Genomic DNA, 23,774 nt, shown 5'->3' on the forward strand with positions numbered 1-23,774 from the left:
TTATTCTGCATGTTTTGTGAAGGTGTTTTCTGGACAAGATTAACACTTTAAGTCAACCGATTTTAAGTAGAGCAGATTATCCTCCATAATGTGGATGGGCACTGTCCAACCATTTGAAGACCTTAATGGAAGAAACAGAACTTTCTGCTATAAAATTGCCTTTGAACTCAGTGCATTTCTTCCCTGAGTTCACGCAGGCCCATTCCATTAGATTTCAGACTAAGCCGCCACAATCTCCTGAGCCAATTCTTTAAAATAAATCTATTAACACATCTCTTTCTCTCTCTCCACACACATGTACACACATACACATACAGACACATTCACACAGATACAGTCTTGTCAATTCCATTTCTCTGGAGAGGACCTGAACAAATATTCATCTCTTCAGGAAAAAACTCCATCTTCTCAATGCGGTTTCTTAAGGACAGCTTGCCACTCTCACCTCTTCAAATTCATTTCCCATGTGCAAGAAGCATACAATCTCTGCTCTGGCCACATAAAATATCCTACAGTTCCCCAATTCCACCATTTTTAGTCACATTTTCATGTTTCTTTTGTTATTTTCTTTACTTAAAACATCCTCCCTCCTACTGCCACTATTTGTGACTTCTATTCACTTGACTGCTCCTACTCAATGTAAATTATTACATTTCTGTGCCAACACACTACCAAGAACATAATCCCACTACATAGCACGTATGCCACACTGCAATTTGTTTACATGTCGCCTCCGTTACTAGTGGGCAAAAGACTTATCTTACTCAGCATCACATCCCAAACACCTATCAGATAGTTTGTAATATAGACTTTGCTATTAAATGAATGAACTGATCTCTGAATGAACCATCCCTTTTATCCTTCTGACTAAGTACTATATTTATAGATCCTGGTTAAAGAGGTCTCTGTCCAGAGTGGCACTCTGGCCTTCCTCAGGACATGCCCCTCACCACTGGGCAAGAAGTCCATGAAAACAAGAGGACAAACCCCTACACTACCACTTCTTGATGACACTCTACTTATCTGGAACTGTGGAATTTATTATTAAAATACCTCAAATCCAATTTCAGCACCTGCACAGGCCTCTTTTCCCATCTGCTCTGAGGATGTGTTCAATGCTACAGATGTGTACATCCTTGGGCCAAGGAGTAGCTGTTTGGAAGAGGGAGTACAAGAGCCTGGACCTCAGGTACAAGCAAGATGTCCACAGGCATGCACAGAAGACCTCTTTGTGGTGCCAGAGTCAGGGATGGTGACAGGAGGTTGGGATTCACCTCTTCAGATACAAAACTGTGAGTTTATGAATTCTAAATTCCACAAGTTATTAACTTGAATTTTTACTGTTGGGCTGTGGACAAAAAATCTCAGTATGTTGAACATCAACAAGAAAGTTACTAGAACGCAAACTGAAGGATCTATATATTCTAATACCATACAAAACCACCAACTATGACTTGTTCTTACCACCTCACCGCAGCAAGACATAACATAGGTGGGGAAAAGCTCCAATAAAGGTAACTGAAATAAATAAAGGGACAGAGGGAAACAAAAGCAAGGAGAAACAGAAGCCAAACTAAAGGGCTTCCCTGGTGACTCAGTGGTAAAGAATTGGGGAAGCACGACTACTGAGCCTGTGCTCAAGAGCCCAGGAACTGCGACCACTGAAGCTGGCATGCCCTAGAGTCTGTGCTCTGCCAGAAGAGAAACCACTGTAGTAAGAAGTCCATGCACCACAACTAAAGACTAGCCCCCACTCTCCACAGCTCAAGAAAAACCAGTGCAGCGATGAAGACCTAGCATGGCCAAAAACAATTTTTTTTTTTTAATTTAGGGGAAAAAGGGAGACAAACTAAAAAGTAAAACAAAATTGTACAACACTAAAACTAGAGAGGGTTCTCAAAATTTTGAAAATTAATAAAATTACAAAACGTGCATTCATTCCCTTGACATTTACTGAAAACTTAGATGTACCAATCTATGCTACATACTGGTGATACATGCCAGGCACGATGCTAAACGCTGGTGATTTGTAACACTAAATCTCCAGCCTCCAAACGCTAACTCTCTAGTAGTAACAACAATTTAACAATTTAGTAAAGGTAGCTGAGGAATCATACAGGAGAGGGCAATTAGCTCTGCCAAGGGGCTTCTCAGCGTGTTAAAAGGATGAGTAGGAATTTGCTGGCACAAAAAAGGGGGCGGGGGAGGAAGGGAAGTCTAGAAGACAGTTATTATTATAATAGAAATAAAAGATTTCAGTAGCTAACATTGACTGAGCACTCGCTATATGCTAAGCATTGTGCACAAGCCATCCTATTTGATTCTCATAATAACACTATGATTCTCTTTTTATGCTGTTTATAAATGAGAAAACTGAGAAGTTAAGGGACATGACACCAATAGAGATCATACAAAACCGAGCTGTGAAATATCATGACTTGTTTGAGGAAACATGAACAGGCAGGCATGGTGACAGGAAACCAAGTCCATCTGATGCAAAGCCCAAATTCCCTCCACTTTACCATACAGCCTCTCTGTTATTCATTGATTCAAGATAAGTGTATCAAGAACCTACTGTGTATCAAGCACTGTGTTAGGAACAAAGATATAAAAGATATAGTCTTTGGTACCAAGACACACACAGGTTAGTCAGTAGAGTCTAGCATACCAAAAACTGCTATCACCAAGGTATATATAGGGTCCTACGGAAGCACAAGGAGTGCTAAGCCTCAGATGGGTCAGGGAATGGCTGCAAAGTTAAAGAAAGCATTAGTAAGGAGGCGGAGAGTGTTCTAAGGAAGGGAAATGTGTATCAAGAGGCACAGAGACATATGAGAACACAGCTTGTCTTTGGGAACTCTAAGTCTGCTCAGTCTCAGGTTATGATCTGAGGACCGGTACTATACAAAGATGAAAACAGAGAATCAGGCAGCAGCCAGATCTCAAAGGAGTCTAGACATTCAAGTAATATGTTCACTCTGAAGGCAGGAGGAGGCTGCTGAGCCATCTTAAAAGAGAGGAGTAACATGATAAAATCTGCTTGTTGAAAAATTTCCCATGATTACAGATGAGGAGACAACTTGAAGGGGGGCAAGCCAAAGGTAAGAAAACCAGTCAGGGGCTATTTCATTAACCCGAGTCAGGGACACATCTGAGAAACACTGGGGAGGTAAATCAAAAACCAGGTAGTAAGACAGCAACTCTGACTATATCACGAGTGTGTTCTTAAAGAAGTCAAAACAAAAACAAAGCTGAACAAAAACCATATGAGAGACCATACCAAAGTTCAGAGTCAATGTCATACTTGGTAAGAAAACATGCATTTTATTAGACATTTGACGGTTACTTAGTCATGAAGTTAGCACAGTGCAGTTTTGAATCTTAATCTAGTAAAATGAAGGAAGATTTCTCAGTCAACTTCCTCTATTAAATGCCTTCTTTAGGTATACTTTATGAAGCTGCTTCTCGGGAAATACTTAAGCAGAAGTTGGATGACCATGTGTCATGTAAGAATGATTTTCATGGTAGATGATTTCTAAAATCCCATCAAATTCAAGATTTCTAAAAGAAGAAATGCCATGAACAAGTATATCATAATTACTACATAATGCAAGAACAGATTTCTGTAGGGGTCTATCTATTGGGGTTGAATCACAGAATTTCCAAATATGGTTTTGATACTATTAACAACTTTTCAGTACTTAAAACCCTAACATAACCATATTTTCAACTGCTTAGGTAGTATGACTAAAATTATGAAATCAACTACAATGTCACAAATACCTTAAAAATTCACAGCAAGTAATATCCTAAATTGGTTGCAAAACGGCATGACATCTCAAACAGGAAAATGATTATTTCCACTTCACTGTCACCAAGCCCTATGTCTGATAACTAGCACTGAAGAAAAAAGATTTCATCTGGTTGAAGTAGGAAAATGCCCTGCAGCATGCAGAAGAGCTGGCCATCATTACAGATCTCTAAATAGCTTCCTCTTCCCATTAGTTAGAGGACTGATGCCTTGTCACAGGCTCTTACAGAGATTCTTTGATTCAACGAGCTACTCAATGAAATTCAGGATTCATCTCTGAATACAGTGAATCCCAAATCAGTGAACAGACTCCGAAACTATAAGGCAGAGTCATAAACTAGAATGCAGAGGTCCACTCTTTACTTTCAAATTCTGGGTCAAAAATGGCAAATCCAGAAGTCACTAAATTAATTAATATTCTTACTCTTTAGATGAAAAAAAAATTCTACCATAAGGATCCTATAACAAAATTCTGTCACATCTGCAAGGCGGGAATACAAGACAGGTTTTAAGTATATAAACAGATTTTCACATCTGGCCGAGATGAAATTAAAGGAACCAAATTTACCCTCCTGCCTGAAACAACTGAGGGGGATCAGGAAGGACACAAAACATACGAAGCACTTTTCGAAACAATGGACATCAGGCAACAAAGAACAGTAGATCCTTCATAGATGGGAAACATACAAAATGAGCCCTACCTTTGTACCAGTTTATTGCCTTGAAAGAGTTTCTAGGCCACAGAACAGGAATGGGGAACGGAGGCAGAGCACAGTGGTCTCCCTGAATCCAGGAGACAGAACTTAGTCTGGGGACAGCAAGGTGACCTTCATATACACAGCAGAGCACCTAAGAGAGAGCTGCTCAGAAAGATCCAGAGATCTGCACAGAGTATCCCTCAAGTCTTCAGCTGAGTACTTATCAGTACATATGTGTGAAGAAAACCATCCACGGACAGTGAAAGAACCACCAAAAAGGATTAGAGGGAACACCACCCAGAGCACACAGAAGTCCAGGAACAGTTCCCGTTCCCACCGCCAGAGTACTCAAAAGGGTTTTGCCTCAACAGTACAACAAAGCAAAGTGGTACTGCCTAACACAACTTAAAAGCAAGATCTGAAAAGACCACTGTTTCCAAGTAACTTCACTGCATTCCAAAACAAAGCTCAAAAATATTTTTAATTAGATGCAAAAAAAAATCCTGCACCCAACAACAAAGTAAAATTTCAAATGTCTGGCATCTAATAAAAAATTACCAGGTATGCAAAAAGCAAGGAAGCACAATCCAGAGTGAGAAGAAAAATCAATCAAAACCAACCAAGAAACAGCACAGACAGTATTAGAAGACATGAACATTACGCCAGTTATTACTGTATTCTCTATGTTCAAGAAGCTACAGAAAAGACAAAACATGAAATCTATAGACATGGAAGATATAAAAAAGATTGAATTTTTAGAGATGGAACTACAGTATCTAGAATGAAAAACACACTGGATGGGAATAACAGCAGATTAAACATCACAGAAAAAAAGGATTAATGAATTTAGCAAGATTATCCAAAGTGAAACAGAGAAAAAGACTGAAAAGAAAATTGAATGGTGTATCAACAAACATCAAGTAGCCTGATATACATGTAACTGGGCTTCCAAGAGGAGGAAAGAGAGCAAAGAAAAGACATATATACATATATATTTAAGAAATAATGGCCAGATTTTTTCCAAATTTGATAAAAACTATAAAACCACAGATCCAAGAAGCTCAATGAACTCCAAGCACAAGAAATGTGACAAAAGAAAAAGAATCCATATGCTGCATTTACAAACGGTTCTCACCCACAAATTCTATAACCAAACTTAATCTAGAAATTATTTTTAGGTTAACTTACTAGGTACAATTTCAACTGACAATTTAATATAATAAATCAAAAGTTAATTTGAGCAAAGTGCTCAGTAGAAATCTTAATGATTTCAAAATTAGCAAAATATAGCTTTTAAAACAATGTGTATTTTGTTGCCCTATTAGGTAAATAATTAGGTAATAAATTACAATAAATTTGTGTTGATCTCATAAGACACTTTTTAAAAAACTAAAACATATGTCTTTCTTTTTTCCTTAATTTTATTTTCCTTTAATTTACACAGGTCATTCAGAACAGAATTAGGACACTGAAAAAACTTTTAAAGAAACTAAAAGGTGGAATTAAAAACAGAAGCAGATTTGAGGTTTGGAATGGAGCTAGCCTTCCCAAAAAAACAACCTGGCAACCACTATTTTGGAACACCATTACTTTCAAAATATACACACACATATATATTTTAAGTATAAAACTGTACCCAAAGTGGAAACAAGCTAAAGTGTCTGTTTTTAGCACCTCAGCTAACTATTCTGGCTTCAAAAAAAAAATGTACTAAATATTTTTTGGAAAAAGAATCATTCAAATAAAAACCATTAAAGGGGAAAACTAATGTATTTTCCTATATTTATGAGCACACCTTTTTTTTAGGGCCCAACATACAAACTCAAAATCTTCTGTCTAAAAACAAATAAGAAAAGAGACATAGGGGAACAAGTTCTGAGTATCTACTGTAATGGCTACCCTTCCTGTCATTTGTGTTCCCTAAAATAGAAGTTGGTTTAATTATTCTACCATTTTGCTTGGGAAATAGAGGGACATTTCCAAAATTAAAGATACTTCCTTGGGAAAGCTGCCCCAAATATATTTATTATCCCTGGAAATAATTAAGGTCCACATTCCCTTTTCCTTTCTTAAGAGAAAAGAAATACATTTCAGATAACATATTTCTTTGGGTGCCTATACAAAAAAAACACAACACTTTTGGAAATATGTAGTAGTATAATACGTTGCTGTAGGATCAACACATATGAAAAAGAGCACAAAAGTCTCTTTGAGCATACAGACTACAAGACTCTGAGGACACAGACTGAAGTTACAAGTGGAACAGTTATTTATGGATTTCACTATACCTTCTTTTAAGTAGAAAAATCTAAAGAAAAAACTAATACCAAAAATATACAGAATTGATCATTTTTACATTAGGGTATTAGTCTATTAACAGTAGACTTATTCCCTGGTAACATTTACTAATAATGCACTAAATTCCCACATATGTAACACAAAGAATATCTTAAAATGGAAAGTTTCAAACGACTCTTGTAGTATTCAAGAGAAATAAGGCTAATACACAATTTTGAGCACAGCTGTAACACCCAGTACACTGATGTGCTAAGAATGCACCTAATGCTACAATACCTATGATAAAAACAGTTTTTATTTCATTGATCCAGCTACCAATGTGGTTTCAATATTCAACTGCCACCTCGAAAACACTTTTCTACTTAAAGCCAACATTATAAACATAAAAGACAAAGATCTGCCTACTAAATTATTAGCTAGTTGTCATCAAGATTTCAATCACCTGCATTTCAAAACAAGCTCTAAGAACACCTTAAAATGATTCCCCAAATATGAATCAAATAATTCACACAATCATCTAATCAGACTTTAGTTATTATATGCATTTAAATACTTCCTACAGCAACAGTCTTCACCAATCAGAACTGCTGTTTGAAATTCTTTTCTCTGAAATCTGTTATTACTTCACCAGTTTGAAAATTTGAGCCATTTATTTTTAGACACAAAGGTTAATAAGAAACATTCTGTACCAAATGCACATAACTTTACAGTAAACGCTTCACCCCCCAACCCCCCACCTCAGGAAACTATTCTAATTCACCTCCTCATTTTACCAAATTATCAAAAAGGACACAATGTGGTTTGGATTTCAGCACTGAAGACAGTAAGTGACAATACATGATTTACAGAATGAAAAATTAAAAGTTTCACAATTTTAACAGGTAAAATTACTGGCTTGTGATAAATGGGGTTGGCATGTTAGATTATCACCTTTCAAGGTGAAGTTCTTAAACCACCTGAATTTTTCTGACCAAAGATCTTAAAACATAGTCTCTAAGTTCACAGTATGCAATTTGAAAAAAAAAAAAAGCTGCCTAGAAAGAAAAAACAGAGCACTTACATTTGAAGCATGACTTGGTTCAAGAATACCCCATCCACCAAAGCCACATATTCATCCAGGTTGGTCCCATTTCCTGCAGCCAGAGGTCCAAACGTTTTAACCTAGAACAGAATGATCATTACGACACGAACGCCCACCTCCATCTCTGCAGCCACAAATAATGCAGCAAAATATGCAACAAATAACACCCCACTTACCCAAGTGACCAAGGGGCTGGTCATGAACTGCTCCAGAAGGGGAGTAAAAACCTCGTTCTCCATTTTACAGAGAATGTACTTGGAAAAAAAAAAAGGAACTACCACAAAAAAACGCCTAGAGAATTGGTCACTAAACGTTGAAGAAGTAAGTAGAAATCAATGAAAGTCCATTTTGGCACGGGAAGAAAATCCCATCGTGGAGGGGAGAAAAACTCTCCCTCCTCAAAAAACACCCTAGAGGGAAACGAATCGAAATCCCGAGAAGTGGCTTCGACAGCAGCCACGAGCGGCAGCCTGCGCTGGAAATGTCTGTACCGGGCGAGGAGGGGCAGAGAAAAGGCATCTGGAGGAGGAGGAAGGGAGAAGGGGCTGGAGCAGCAAGACAAAAAGCCCGTCAAGGTTGCCCAGCTCCTGGAGGAGCCAGAACAGCGAGGCTGCCCCCAACGAACTAATCCCACCGTGGGCTAAATGAAATCCCACGTTAGAAACCACGTTAAGGGTTCCGAGCGGCCGCCAGGCTAGACCTGTGTTCCGCTCAACACGTTCCACCCACCAGTGGGCATGGAGCAGCTTTGACCCGCGGAGCTTTCCCTGCCTGCAGCCCCTCACCAACGACAGGCAGCGCTCGCTCCTTCCCCCCGAGCACACACCATCTCTCAGCCGCCTTCGAGCCTCGCCGCCTGCCCCCTTCCCCTCCCGGGGTGTGGGGGCTTGAATGAGTGTCTCTAACCCCCCAGGTTCCCGAGCCCCGCCAGCCTTTTCAGTGCGCCTCTGGGAAGCCCTGGCACAAAATCACCGCCGCGCTCCAGCCTCTTCCTCCGCCCTCTCTAGAGGAGCCGGAGTAACGGCCTCAGAACCGCAGTGCCGCATCACACCCCGCTCCTCGCCGCTCAACTAGCGCCTCCAGCCAGCCGTCAAAGGGAGCGTGCAGCTCCCTCCGCGGCCATATCCTTCCGCCGACTCCCCGCCCCTCCCGCGCCGCAAGCCTCTGGATTGTGGGAGAAGAAAACCGCTGCATGAGCGCGCTCCCGAGTACGCGCGACCCCGGGCCGGCCCCGCCGCCGCCCAGATCCTAGCGGCGGGCGCGGCGTGGACGCGCGCTAGCTGCAGCTGCTGCGGTGGCCGGCTCCTCGCTCGCGCCCAGGATGGTTGCCAGGGCCTGGGGGGCGGGGATGGGGAAGGGAGAGGAAGGGGTCGGTCTGCTCGCTTGCTCATGCCTAATTATGGTTTATTTCCTCCCTGAGTGCTTTCTTTGATGTGTGAAGGAAAGAGAACGAAATCCCTCTCTTCTAAACATGAGGGATGCAGACGGCCTTTTTCGGACAGTTTGATCTGTTGAGCGTGCTTTCGCCCGCAAAACGGAGTAGGAAAACTCACTGCAGTAAATAGCAAAGAAGGGACTTGAGCCGCAAACTTGTTTGTTTTTGGGGTTTTTTCCTCTTTTTGCTTCTTCTTTAAAAAATCCAGTCCATGAAAGCATGCATGCTCTTCAAAGTTGCACGTGAATATAGTAGGGTTTTAAATAACCAAAGCTGCCTTTCAACATGCTGGTATTTTCTAACTGGAGCAAACGTGATTCAGACATTGTTGTTTGACTATTTGGTGATTGAAAAAAATCCAAACAAAAATCAAGAGCTACTAAGAGGAAACATTTGGAAGTCATCCAAGTTGGGTGACAAATAACCAGATTACATATTTGTCATAAAGCTTAATGCTGTGCACGACTGGAACCATCAAAGTAATTTTAACAGTTCCCCCACAAAATCAAATGTTATTCCTCTTCATTTTGTAGGAAAATAAGGCTTTTCCCTGGGACAAAATGGCATGCAAAAACATTTTTTTAAGAAAATATAGTATTATAGTTCTTCAATGTGTGTTTACATTTACATAAATATTTACTTTGAGTACTTACATGATATTTTTAATTAGCAGCAAAAATGTTTTTGTCATAACACTGAATTAAGAACAGCACAATTTCTTATTTAGGTTGTTGAGAGCCTGGGTTCTAGAGTCTTCTGCCGAATTCAAATCCAGGCTGTAATACTTACCAGCTGTGTAAGCCTAGGCAAGTCTCTGAACCTCTCTGCACTTTACTTTCTTCACGTGTTAAACAGGGTTAACTTAATACAGCTAAATGGCAACCTAGAGTAAGGGTTTTATGCATATTACTGGTAGTGTTTTCATTATTATTCCTCTCAAATTAAGAATCTTGAGGGAAAAAATGAAATGTAACCTGCCTTACTTCAGTTGCAGGAGAAAGAATCTTGCTTTGGAGAGCAGAGAAATGCACTTCCCAAATTATCTTAATTAAAATTAGGATGCATTCATGTGGCACTTTGCTAAGTGATATACAGAGTAGAATCTTGCATTGCCCTGGCCAGTACACAAGCTCTGGGTCATCCCGGTTGTTAGCAGTCTTTTCCCTTTGCTCTTGATGACTCTTTCTTAATCACAATCCTTTATTTGGAAACACAGACCAAGAGTGAACAGGCACCAAGAAGGAAGAATTGCCCTGTGCCTAACTTGTCCACTCTTCTTTGTAATCTCTCAGAAGCCTGGCTAAAAACAACATGGAAGTGTTCATGCCTGTACTGTGGTTTGTGTTAAGACAGACCAACCTGCTTCATTCATAAAGGAAAACACCATGAAGTTTAACACCAGTGTTGAGTTAAGGGCATTTTGGATGGTAATGACTGAAGGTTAGCACAGAAGTTGAAAATTAAGATAGAATTGTTTATCCTCTTTACAGTTAGTACCTAGCCCTCATAGAAATCTGGATTCCCCTTTAGGACCAGATGGCCCCAGATGCTTCCTGGTCTGTCTTTAGGTTTAACACACACACACACACACACACACACACACACACACACACACACACACACACACACACACACACACACACACACACACACACACACACACACACACACACACACGCAACAAAGAAACATGAGGAGTTAATTGTAAAAGCAGGAAGCTTTAGACCAGACGGAGGTCTGGAGTAACTTATTTGAAAACCTACCAATTCACAATTCTCTAGTTTAACAGCAGCCTTAGAAATGCTTTATAATATCTCAAGAGTACAATCAGGAAACTTCTCTGTCTGGCAAAAGAGGATTGCACATTATATACAACTTAATGGTCTTTGAATTGCAACATCCTGTAAGAATAAATCCAAAAGTTCTCCCTATCCTCCTTTCACTTAGGAAGAGATTTCTCAAGATTTCTTCAAGGTATTTTTTTTTTTTTTTTTGTGCTTTGTAACTATGTGTCCTGAATTCATTCCCTCTTAGAACATTAAATCCCCAGGAAAGGACTTCGGAAAAATCATATCCATCTGGCTAGGGTCTAAAGCTCCACCATCTTCTAATCAGAAATTAAATGATTGGAATGGACTAGGATCAATTTAGGAATCACTAGAGAAAGAGTCTTTCTGTGTATTATAATTGAGGCTTCCCCTGCAGGTTACACATACATAACACGACCTGTGTACTAAAAGCACCCATGTTTACTTCCATCTTGATTTACACTACAGGAAGTGATAAACTCACTCGGAACCAGGCTCCTTGGTGACAAATATTTGCAAAGCTAATCACATCCATAAGCTAGTATAATAAATGACGTAAATACAGTAGCAGAATGGCACTGTTGTTTAGAATAGCTGAAAATGAAAATAACCCAAATGCCCATTGGCTGATAATGAATAAATTAAATGTGGTATATCTATAAAATGGAGTATTATTTGGCAATAAAAAACAATGACATATTAACACATGCTACAGTATGGATGAACCTTGAAAACATTATGCTAAGCTAAAGAAGTCTGTCACAAAGGCCTGTCACATATTGTATGATACCATTTATATGAAATGTCCAGAAGAAACAAGTGTATAGAGACAGAAAGTAGATTTGTGTTTGTTTAGGTCTGGGGTGGTTGGGAGGAAATGGGATTCATGATTTAGGGGTGTGGGTTTCTTTTTGAGAAAATACTCAGTGACTGTTGTGATGGATACACAATACTGTGAATATACAATAATCACTGAATTGGACACCTAAAATGGCTGAATTTTCAATTAGTTCTTAAAAAAAGGAATGGCATCATTGCTTCATGAATATTTAAAAAGAAATGCCAGGTCATCAAGAAATCCAATCTCTCAAAGATTTCTCAAAAGGGTCTCTAAGTCCTCTTGATGTAAAGAGTAAGATTTTAAATTCACCTTAGAATATAGAAGATATATGTTTTAATTATCAAGCATAGTTTTAAGAGAAACATAATACGATGACAAAGAGAAGGTATTTTACCTAATTTCTTTGAGCATCTATTTCCTCAGCTGTAAAATGGGATAGTGGTTTCATTCCCTAAGGACATCTAATTAGTGCACTTGTAGTTCTGTTCTATATCTCAAATGGGCAGAGGAAAGTAAAGTTGGAAGAGATGACAGAGCAGAGAAAGGAATCCTCTTCTTAGCCTGGTCATCAGTAAGGTGAAAGTCACTCACTCATGTTCGACTCTTTGTGACCTCATGAACTATACAGTCTGTGGAATTCTCCAGGCCAGAATACTGGAGTGGGTAGCCTTTCCCTTCTCCAGGGGATCTTCCCAACCCAGGTATCGAACCCAGGTCTCCCACATTGCAGATGCGTTCTTTACCAGCTGAGCCACAAGGGACGCCCTTTCTACAATGATTCCTCTCAAATGCCCTAATGCTGTATTCTGAACAAGGTGAACCATCACAAATTCATCATTACATTCCACGCTTGTTGTTGTTCAGTCATGTCTGACTCTGCAACTCCATGGACTACAGCTCGCCAGGCTTCCCTGTCCTTCACCATCTCCCAGAGCTTGCTCAAACTCATGTCCATCTAGTCGGTGATGCCATCCAACCATCTCACCCTCTGTTGTCCCATTCTCCTCCTGCCTTCAATCTTTCCCAGCATCAGGGTCTTTTCCAGTGAGTCAGCTCTTCGTATCAGGTGGCCACAAGTATTGGAGCTTCAGCATCAGTCTTTCCAATGAATATTCAGGATTGATTTCCTTTAGGATTGACTGGTTTGATCTCCTTGCAGGCCAAGGGACTCTCAAGAGTCTTCTCCAACTTTACAGTTGGGAAGTATCAGTTCTTCGGTGCTCAGCCTTCTTTATGGTCAAACTCTCATATCCATACGTAACTACTGCAAAAACCATAGCTTTGACTAGATGGGCTTTTGTTGGCAAAGTAATGTCTCTACTTTTTGATATGCCATCTACGTTTGTCATAGCTTTTCTTCCAAGGTGCATCTTTTAGTTCCACATGACCATCCCCTGAAATGCTCATTTCTCATTTCTAACAAAATGAATTCCCAACCTTCAGGATTCCAGGGTCATTTTCTCCGAAGCATTCCTCTTCCACAGGATAAGTGGTGCCTGCAGATGATCTAATCTCCACTTGTTTCTATAATATACCCTGAATGGCATGTATTTGCTGACATGTTCTTCTGGATAGATGGGGAAATCCTGAAGAGTGACCTCATTTTATTAATCTGTGTATCCCTGGCATTTAGCACTGTGCCCTGTTCTTATGGGAACTCTTGGTCAGTGTGTTAGAGTCTTCCTTCAACCATGGTGACCAGTTTAAATTCCTGACAATTGCCAAGAGATCACAGATGAGCAACTTCCAAGAACTATTCTAGTTAACTAATGACCTAGAGGAAGCATTAGCTGAAGATACCACTTGCCAGTGAATGTGAAGAACTAAAAAGACACTGATATTATAAAACACATGGCTTTCAAGACAGATTTTGCCAAAGTCTATAATTTTTTTCCCTCAAGGAAAAGCATAGAGGTATACATAAATATGATGTAATCTCTCATTTCTCAGACAGCATACGATGACATGTCTTCAATACCCAAACTGTTTTCCATTTGTCATTATTTTATGAAATCTTGTCGAAAGGTGTTATTATTGTCTAAGCTTTATTGAACAGAAATGGACACTTCATTAAAGAAATATGTCACTGCAGTTGACCTAAAAGATTGTGTTATACTTTTAATATAATAATATATTCAGAGGCTCTTTAGAAGTATGAGGGTGTTTGACCTGTCCTCACAGGTCCCGGACAACTAGTTTTGAGTTTTTACTTTGAAGAGTTTTCTTCTCTTCTCGCCTGGCTCTTCATTTTTGTTGCTGAGAATCTATCAAGAGTCCCCATTCAAATCTGCAGCAACTAATTTTCTATCTGCAGGAAATTCACAGATTGTGAAAACAGTCTGAAAGATGTAATGATTTTTGAGTGAGAACCTGATGGACTCTCCTATGAGTAAAGTCTATGAATTTGTGATGTGCCTAAAAGAAGTGTGTAATGTTTTGGCTGTGGTCTGACATGAAATAATCTTCTAAGTTAATGGTCACTTGTCAGGTATTTCCAGGGTATGGCTGTCATATCATGTGTTCAGTTCCTTGTATTTGTATGATTTCCTCCCCCTCCCTTAATTCCTTAAATCTGTGCTATAGTTGGTGATGACTCATTCCTTCTTAAGACGCTGCTGATGGAAAGACAGCAAACAAATAGAAACTTGATAAATAGAGGAGAAAATAAAAACATGTATGGAAAAGGACAAATTTTATAAAAATGGACTTTTAAAAAGGTGGTAAAAAATCACTCTCATATTCTGACGGTAAACCTTTATGATCTTAGAGGCAAACATGAACAATACCTAGTTAAGAAAGAACTTATCTGTGTCAGAGCAAATGATGGAGCATTAATAAAACAGACAAAACTTCCATGTAGCAGGAAGTACTCTCACAGTGGAGGAAGAACACAGAAATACAACTGATAAATTATATACCGTGACACAAAATCTCAAGACCTTCTGATAAAAGAAACACAAACTGGCTATTCTTGGGTATAATAATACCATTTTAGGGAATCATTTGAGTTTGTCACACAGCATCCCTTTGGGGTAAATCAGCAAGTCAATTCTACACAAGGCACCAGTGGTGCTCTGAGGCCACTGAAAATAAATGAGGGCTAAAACAAATACTTCTAATCATAGAAAAAATGTAGGTCTGTTTTCATATAAAAATATGAATTACAAATGATGAACATTGCAAATGAGGAAATATGAAAGCATTTTATTTCCTTCTGTCAAATGACAGTGGGAAGATGTGTTAAAAATGCATATGCAAATATAAGGGACTATGTATTTTATGTTCTGCTTAAAGTTAAAATTCATGCAAAACTTTTAAAAATTGTAATGTGAATATTTTTATTTTCTAATTTTCAATTGAGATATGCCAGTTGAATATTTTCTCTTTTTTTCCATTTATTTTTATTAGTTGGAGGCTAAATACTTTACAATATTGTAGTGGGTTTTGCCATACATTGACATGAATCAGCCATGGATTTACATGTGTTCCCCATCCTGAACCCCCCTCCCACCTCCCTCCCCATCCCATCCCTCAGGGTCATCCCAGTGTACCAGCCCTGAGCACTTGTCTCATGCATCCAACCTGGACTGGTGATCTGTTTCACCCTTGATAGTATACTTGTTTCAATGCTGTTCTCTCAGAACATCCCGTCCTCGTCTTCTCCCACAGAGTCTAAAAGTCTGTTCTGTACATCTGTGTCTCTTTTTCTATTTTGCATATAGGGTTATCATTACCATCTTTTTAAATTCCATATATATGCGTTAGTATACTGTATTGGTCTTTATCTTTCTGGCTTACTTCACTCTGTATAATGGGCTCCAGTTTTGTCCATCTCATTAGAACTGATTCAAATGAATTCTTTTTAATGGCTGAGTAATATTCCATAGTGTATATGTACCACAGCTTCCTTATCCATTCGTCTGCTGCTGGGCATCTAGGTTGAAAATCAGAGTTAATTTTATTCCATGAATTTTGTAAAGATCTTTTGTTTCTCAAACCAAAATAGCTGTATGAGATATTCAGTTACGTGAAACTAAACATATTCCATATTTTAAAAATTATCAATAATACATTTCATTGTCCTATTTGGAAAAATCAACAACACACAAAAATGAAACAAACAAAAAAAAAAACCAAGCCTATAATTCTACCACTCAGAAGTTAATACACTTCTGCATACAATTCATATTATTTTAAAAAACGGTACCACTCTCAAAATACCACTAGGAAATATAACTATGATCAAAATCTGAACATACATCTCAGTTTAAATTATTCAATGAATGGAATTCAGACAAATTTTTAATAATGATATTCACCATGTGTTAAGTGTATAGAACTACCAGGTTACCAATTTTTAAAACATCAACCCCCAAATTTCCATAACCATATCTAAAACTTGGCTAATAAACCTTGTAAAAGAATAAAAATGAATTATTTGGGTTTAAAGCCAAACTGAGATTGAGTTCTATATTGGTCAGTGCATTCTAACTTTCTTTATTAATCAACATTGATTGAGCTACTGTATGTGTGAGATAGCATATGGACTATAAGATTCAGAGAAGTATCCAAATGAGGCCAAAATAAATAAAATGATAAACATATTCAATCAATTAGTTCAAAGGTCAGCAAAGTTTTTCTGTAAAAGGCCAGATAGTAAATATTTTAGGCTTTGTGGGCCATAAGGTCTCTGTTGCAAGTATCCCCCACTGCCATGGCTGCACAAAGCAGTTATAGACTATGGAAAAGAAATAGGTGTTGCTGCACTGTAGTAAAACTTTATTTGTGGAAAATAAAGGTTTGGTTTTGTCAGGCCATAGTTTGTCACCTCTAAACTAGCAGTCACTGTATTTATATTGGATGCAAAGAAAACAAAAAACAGGGTTGAATTTCTTCAGTCAAGTCATTAACTTTCTAAATAATCAACTCTATTGCATATATATTCTAGAAGTGTGGAAGAGTTTGTCTACAAGTTGCTTGGAAACAGAATTCCATTATTCTAGTGCCTCCGATATAGTTCAAACGGTTTTCTATCTCTCATCATGTTACCATTGGAAACCAATCCCCTGGATATAAAAATATTTGGGGGGCATTCTCTTGAGTCTCAGCAGGAAAGAGGAGTTACCCTTGAAGTGGTTGAAAGGGGAATTTAATGAAGGGATGGCTTGGAGAGGTGTGGAGAGTTAAGTGAACCACCAGAGGGTGGAGAAGCACTGAGGGAAGAGCAATACCAGGAGGGCTTCTATCCCTCCACCAAAGGGCTTGGGGAGGAGGAAATTGTGCTTCTGGAACCCCGAAAGACTGTCGTCTTGGAAGGGGAACCACTGGACAAGAACTGTGTCCATAGAGAATGGAGCTACTGACATCATCACGCTGCAGAAGGAGAAATGGGAAAGAATATCCCAACCTCTGTCTTTCTCACTTATGTTGCTGGCCAATGATCCCCACTGCTGAACCCCACGAGAAGCAGAAAGCAAGAGAACCCAGGTGATATGACTCTGGCATAGAGCTGCAGGTGGAAAATGTGGATAACACCTGGAACCGTGTCTTTAGGTTCTTTGATAGCCATACAAGTTGGCAATTCTTATCAAATGAAAATAAGCTTGAATCTTTGGTGCCATGCCATGATGAAACACGAGGAGTGAATAAATATGTTAATATGTTAAGAATAAAATGCCATAAAATGTGTGGCATGTCATTCGATATATAAGATCTGTTAATGCAAAGTATAAACCAAATCTCTTTTTTTAGACTAACAAATATATAGTATCAGTGTCCTGCAGTGTCTTGCACATAGTACGTACTCTATATTAGTTGGATGAATAAATTTATTAAGATAATTAATTTTTCATAACTTCATATAAAGAACTTGACTCTTATGTAGCAGGAAATGTAATTTATTAGGAGATGTTATTTTAAAAGAAAATAGCAAGATTAATGTGACAATGGGGTGCTGGCACTGGTGTTTCTCTTATCTGTGCCCTTCACTCACAGTAAGAGGCAAAAGTACTACACACACACAGACCAACTTGCACTAAAACCTATACATTCAACATTTAGAATGAATCTTCATTTGAAATCATTTAGTCATCGTTCTGTTTAATAAGAGCAAAATGGATAACAAATCAGAGTTATACCCTTTACTCATATCTGACAAAGTTTAATTAGCATCTTCCAAATTCTTTGTGAAATCAACATGGTAATGACTGAAATAATGTTAGTAGATAATACCAACTAGAGTTCCTATAGTTAATACATTAATCCTATGAAGTCTTTGACTCTAAATTAGAAAGAAATTATTTGTATGCAACTATTACCTTTCACAAATTCATATACATGTTCTGTAGAAATTTACTAATGTAAGTGTGGAAAAATAAATTTTCTAGTCCTGAATTGAGCATATTTTGATCCCAAAAGGCTTTAGATTTCATGCCCCTTCTTTTTAGTTTGAGACATGGTAATAGTATATCAATTACATTACAGCTACGGACAATTTTTGAGTTTTGGTAGTTCTGAATTAGTTACCCATCTGTCTGCTTCTCCTTCATTTTATCTTTTATTTACCATGGTCCTATCTTACTCATACTTAAATTTTTTTAAACTAAGGTCATAAGAACAATGGCCATATTTTTCCTGTAGCTCGATGTGAAAACACTTTGCTCTTACTCATTTTGCAAGAACATATCAAATTACATAGAATTGGCAAAACTCAACATGATTTTGTGAAGAGCGAATCCTGCCAAACTAATTTCTTTTCTTCTTTTTTTTTTAACCAACTGCAGGACCTGGCAGATGGTATAGCAATGACCACCTCTACAAAACATCATCTGTGTCTACTTACCAGTCTATATATCATGTGTTTTTTAACATACTCTGGTGCTCAAGTCTGAGGTAGAACCATGAAAGGAATGCTTGCTCTCCCTTTATTGCACTCCTGAATGCTGATCTCAGCATCAAGGCGTCAATGAGACCGAAATCAGTGACTGAGTCGGCAAAGTACACACAGATTGTAGATCACCCTTGTCTCCTGAGAAGCAAAAAAGTAGAATTCCACCTGGTCTAGAAATCAAGTGACCTGATGCTTCCAGGATTTCTCCAAACTGTAACACAATATCCCTGTACTTCTGCACTAAAGGACCCCCACCTGGACAAATACCACAAACAAAATAACAAAACAAAAAACTGGCCACTAAGAAGCGGTGGAGAAATTAAAATTCACCAAAAAATCCCTGTATATTTCAAAAATAATCTATTAGTAACATCAGATGCTTCCTGAACTCACGGAAAGCACCACCCACATGCCTCAGCTATAATGTCAGTCTAAAATTTTGTCCAACAGGTTTTGTCCACTATGAGAACTTTCTGTTCAGTCCCTTTTCTTTTGTCTATTCAGTGAACGTGCATTTTCAGTAATTATTAAGAGCCAGGCACTGAGGATACAGAGGTGAATAAGATGTTTCCTTATGACACATGAACCCTCATGGACCTTACAGTCGGCTAGGAAATACAGACAAACTGATTATTCTTAAACAGTGCAATGTGTGATGGGTAGTATTTGAGGAAGAAACAAGATTCAGTTTTAGTGGAAAGCAAAGAAAGGCTGCACAGAGAGATGACCTTTCATCCAGGCCTCAAATGAAAAGTAGATGTTCAGTGGGAAGGGAAAGTCCAGGGCATTTCAGATAGAAGAAAAACAGAAGCAACATATCAAAGTACCAGAGAGCATGGTGTGTTTCGGCGTCATGAATAGCTTTCTGTAGAGAAAGAACGTAGTTTCCCAGGGGTGGAGACGAGTGGGAAATGAAAGTTGAGGTCATACTGTGAAGAAACCAAAATATCATACTCAAGAACTGGTCTTGGTCAATTAAAGCTTAAAAAAAAAAAGTGAATGGTATCAGATTTCTCTTTTAAAAAGAAAATTCTAGTAGTACGGTAGTGGTGGGGTTGGAAAGAGGTGAGGCCGCAGGCAGAGGAACCAGACAGGAATTCCTCCTACTAAAGTTTTATAGATTCAATACACACTGCTTTCATTTGTTGCAAGTTTAACGCTGACTTTCTTGAACTTTGTTGACAGACAAGAGGTTATGAACACTACCACCCATCAAGCAGCTTGTTCTTATTGCCCTCTATTGGCAGAAAGGAAAAGAAATTACTGCCTGGGGCATTATTTTAGATTCATTTGCTGGTGGAATTTAGATTTCCCTGAAATAATGTTTGTTCTGTTTGGTAGTATAAAAATACATGCCACTCCAGGGTATATATCTGAAGAAAATAAAAACACTAATTCGAAAAGATGCACGTACTCCAATGTTTATAGCAGTGATATTTACAATAGCCAAGATTATGAAAGCAACCTAAGTGTCCATCAACAGTTGAATGGATAAACAAGACGGGATACAAACACACACACACATACACAGGCACACACACGATGGAATACCACTCAACCATAAAAAAATGAAAAATTTCCATTTGCAACAACATGAATGGATATGGAGAGCATTATGTTTAGTGAAGTAAGACAGAGGAGGACAAATACTGTAAGTTTTCGCTTTTATGTCGAATCTAAAAAATAAAACAAACTAGTGAATATAACAAAAAAGAAACAGACTCACAGATACAATGAACAAACTAGTGGTTACCATGGGAAGAGGGAAGGGAAGAGGAGCAAGATATGGTTGGGGACTAAGAGGCACAAATTATGTATAAAATAAATAAGCTAAAAGGATATATTGTACAGCAAGAGAATATAGCCAATATTTTATAATAACTGTAAATGGAGTATAATCTTTAAAAATTGTGAATCAAAAAAAAATTAAAAAAAAATTGTGAATCACTGTACACTTCAAATTTACATATCATAAATTGACTATACCACAATAAAAAAACGCCAGCATTACATTACAAATATATGTGTATGCTATCATTGAGGTTTTGAATCATCCTCCATACACTATTAAACCACAACAACAAACAAGATTTCTCCTTCTTTGAAATTCAAGCTATTCATGAATTTCATTGCAACCAAGTGCCAGTTAACTGTGCTAAGAATAAAGGATACAAAAAAAAAATCTCAGGATGTTCATAACATGATAATAGAAATAAAATTAATATACCACTAATGTGGTGATCTAAATGTATAGTAAGAATATGTATTATACAAAATGCTCTATGATAAATACAGGTAATTCATATCTGTGTCCTGAATACTATTATAATTATATATCTTAATATATTCAGCATTAATCACACTAATAAAATCTATAACTCATATTTATATAAGTTGACCTGTAGAGTATGTCTTCGCTGTAGAAAAATCAGATCTTATAGATAAATATAAAAAAGATAAAAATGAGAAAAGAAAAATAAAAGAAAGAAATTGGAAAAATTCCACCCATAATCCCATCTACTTAGATGCTTTCAAATGGTCATACACACATGCACACACACACACAATCACACAACTGTGGGATCAAACAATAGACAATGTATAGTACTCTTTTTTTCCCACTTAACAATACACCAAGACTATATTTACACATCAATAAAGACTTTTTAGAATATAATTTGAAGCAGAAAAAAAATTAAATTTTTTTTCCTGTTTTCAGATATTACTGACTTATACGTAAATTTAAGGTATACAATGTGTTGCTTTGATACACATGTAAATAACAAAGCGATTTACAGTAAGGTTAGATAATACCTCTATTCCCTCACTCTGCTGTACATTAGATCCCTAGAACTTATTCATCTTATAGCCGGAAGTCTCTATCCTTTGATCAAAACATCTCTTCATTTCCCCCAGCCACCAGCCCTTGGCAACCACCAATTCTATTCTCTATTTCCAAGAGATTTTTAAATTCCACATATAAGTGAGAACACATGATATATCTTTTTTTGTTCGACTTTTCTCATTTAGCATAATTTCCCCAACATCCATTCATGTTGTCATAAAAGACAAGATTTCTGGGTTTTTATGGCTTGATAATCTTTCAGTGTGCATGTGTTTGTGTGTATCACACTTTTTAAAATTAATGTGTTGTTGATGGACACTTAGGTTGTTTCCATGAACTTAAATAATTTGAATGCTGCAGTGAACATGGAAGTGCAGATACTTCTTTTTAAGATCCTGATTTCATTTCCTCTGGAAATGTACCCAGAAGAGGAATTGCTAGATCATATGGCAGTTTTATTTTTTATTTTCTAGGGAATCTCCATACTGTTTTCCATTGGCTGTACCAATTTACATTCCCACTAAGAGTGCACAAGGAGTCCCTTTTCTTTGTAGCCCCATCAACACTTGTTATAGCTTGTCTTTTTAAGAATAGCCATCCAAAGAGTTTTAAGGGGATCTATCATTGTGATTTTGATTTGCATTTCCCTGATAATTAGTGGTGTTGAGCACTCTTTCATGTACCTGTTAACCATTTGTATGTCTTCCTTGGAAAGTTTCTTTTTCAGTCCCCTGCCAATATTTTAATAAGATTGATCTAATGTTGAGTTGTATGAGTTCTTTATATATTTTAGATATTAACTTCTTATCAGATATATGGTTTTCAAATGTCTTCTCCCATTTCAGAGGTTGCCTTTTCATTTTGCTGTGTAAAAGATTTTGTAGTTTGATGTAATCCCACTTGTTTATTGGGGTAGGAAATGGCAACCCACTCCAGTATTCTTGCCTGGAAAATTCCATGGACAGAGGAGCCTGGCAGGCTACAGTCCACGGGGTCGCAAAGAGTCGGACACGACTGAGTGGCTTTCACTTGTTTATTTATTTCTTTTGTTTCTAGTGCGTGCGTGTGTGCCAAGTCACTTCAGTCGTGTCTGACTCTTTGCGACTCTATGGACCATAGCCCACCAGGCTCCTCTGTCCATGGGATTCTCCAAGCAAGAATACTGGAGTGGGTTGCTATTTACTCCTCCAGGGGATCTTCCCAACCCAGAGATTGAACCTGCATGTCCTATGTCTCCTGCATTGGCAGGCGTGTTCTTTACCATTAATGCCACCGGGGAAGCCCCTTTGCTTTTAGTATCGTATCCAAAAAATCATTGCCAAACCAAAGTCAAGGAGATTTTTCCCTATGTTTTCTTCTTGTAGTTTTATAGTTTGGGGCCTAAATTTTAAGTCTTTAAGCAATTTCAAGTTGATTTTTGTGAGTACTGTAAGATAGAGGTTTAATTTCATTTTTTCTTGTGAATATCGTTTTCCCAATGCTATTTATTGAGGAGATTATCTTTTCCTCATTGAGATTGCTTGACTCCTTTGCAGGTGTGAGTTTACTTCTGGGCTCTCCATTTTTCTCCCCATTGGTCTATGCGGCTGTTTTTAATGCCAGTACCACACTGTTTTGGTTACTATAGCTTCATGATAAAGTTTGAAATTAGGAATTGTGATGCCTCCAGCATTGTTCTTTTTTCTTGAGATTCCTTTGGCTATTTGAGGTCTTTTGTGCTTCCTTATGAATTTTAAGATTATTTTTTCTACTTCTGTGGGAAATAGCAACAGAATATTCATAGCGATTGCATTGAATCTGTAGATCACATTAGGTAGTCTGGACATTTTAGCAATGTTAACTCTTCTAATCCATGAACACAGAATATCTTTCTATTTATTTGTATCCTCTTAAATTTCTTTCATTGATGTCTTACAGTTTTCAGTACACAGATCTTTCACTTTTTTGTTTAAATTTCTTAAATATTTTATTGTTTTGATGTTTTTATTATTTTCTTAATTTCTGTTTCAGATGGTGTTTTTTAGTGTATCAGTTCAGTTTAGTTGCTCAGTCATGACTGATTCTTCGG

At 37.8% G+C, this 23,774-nt stretch overlaps 1 protein-coding gene across 5 annotated transcripts in view; it reads right to left on the reverse strand.

The window, feature by feature from the left end:
• Nucleotides 1-8,987, reverse strand: part of CCDC88A (coiled-coil domain containing 88A) — a 113,335-nt gene extending 104,348 nt beyond the window's left edge. The window contains exons 1-2 of one of the 5 annotated variants that reach the window (XM_043468585.1): nt 8,065-8,977; nt 7,868-7,968 (exon numbers count right to left, since the gene is read on the reverse strand). In XM_043468585.1, the coding sequence (XP_043324520.1) occupies nt 7,868-7,968; nt 8,065-8,127 (164 nt within the window). In that variant the 5' untranslated portion in view covers nt 8,128-8,977. Of the gene's footprint in view, nt 1-7,867; nt 7,969-8,064 lie in introns of all 5 variants that reach the window. The other 4 variants (XM_043468584.1, XM_043468581.1, XM_043468583.1 and 1 more) reach the window with 4 other exon arrangements.
• Between the last annotated feature and the right edge of the window lie 14,787 nt (nt 8,988-23,774).

The sequence above is a fragment of the Cervus canadensis genome, chromosome 5 (genome assembly GCF_019320065.1).
Source record: "Cervus canadensis isolate Bull #8, Minnesota chromosome 5, ASM1932006v1, whole genome shotgun sequence".
Taxonomy (NCBI): Eukaryota; Metazoa; Chordata; class Mammalia; order Artiodactyla; family Cervidae; genus Cervus; species Cervus canadensis.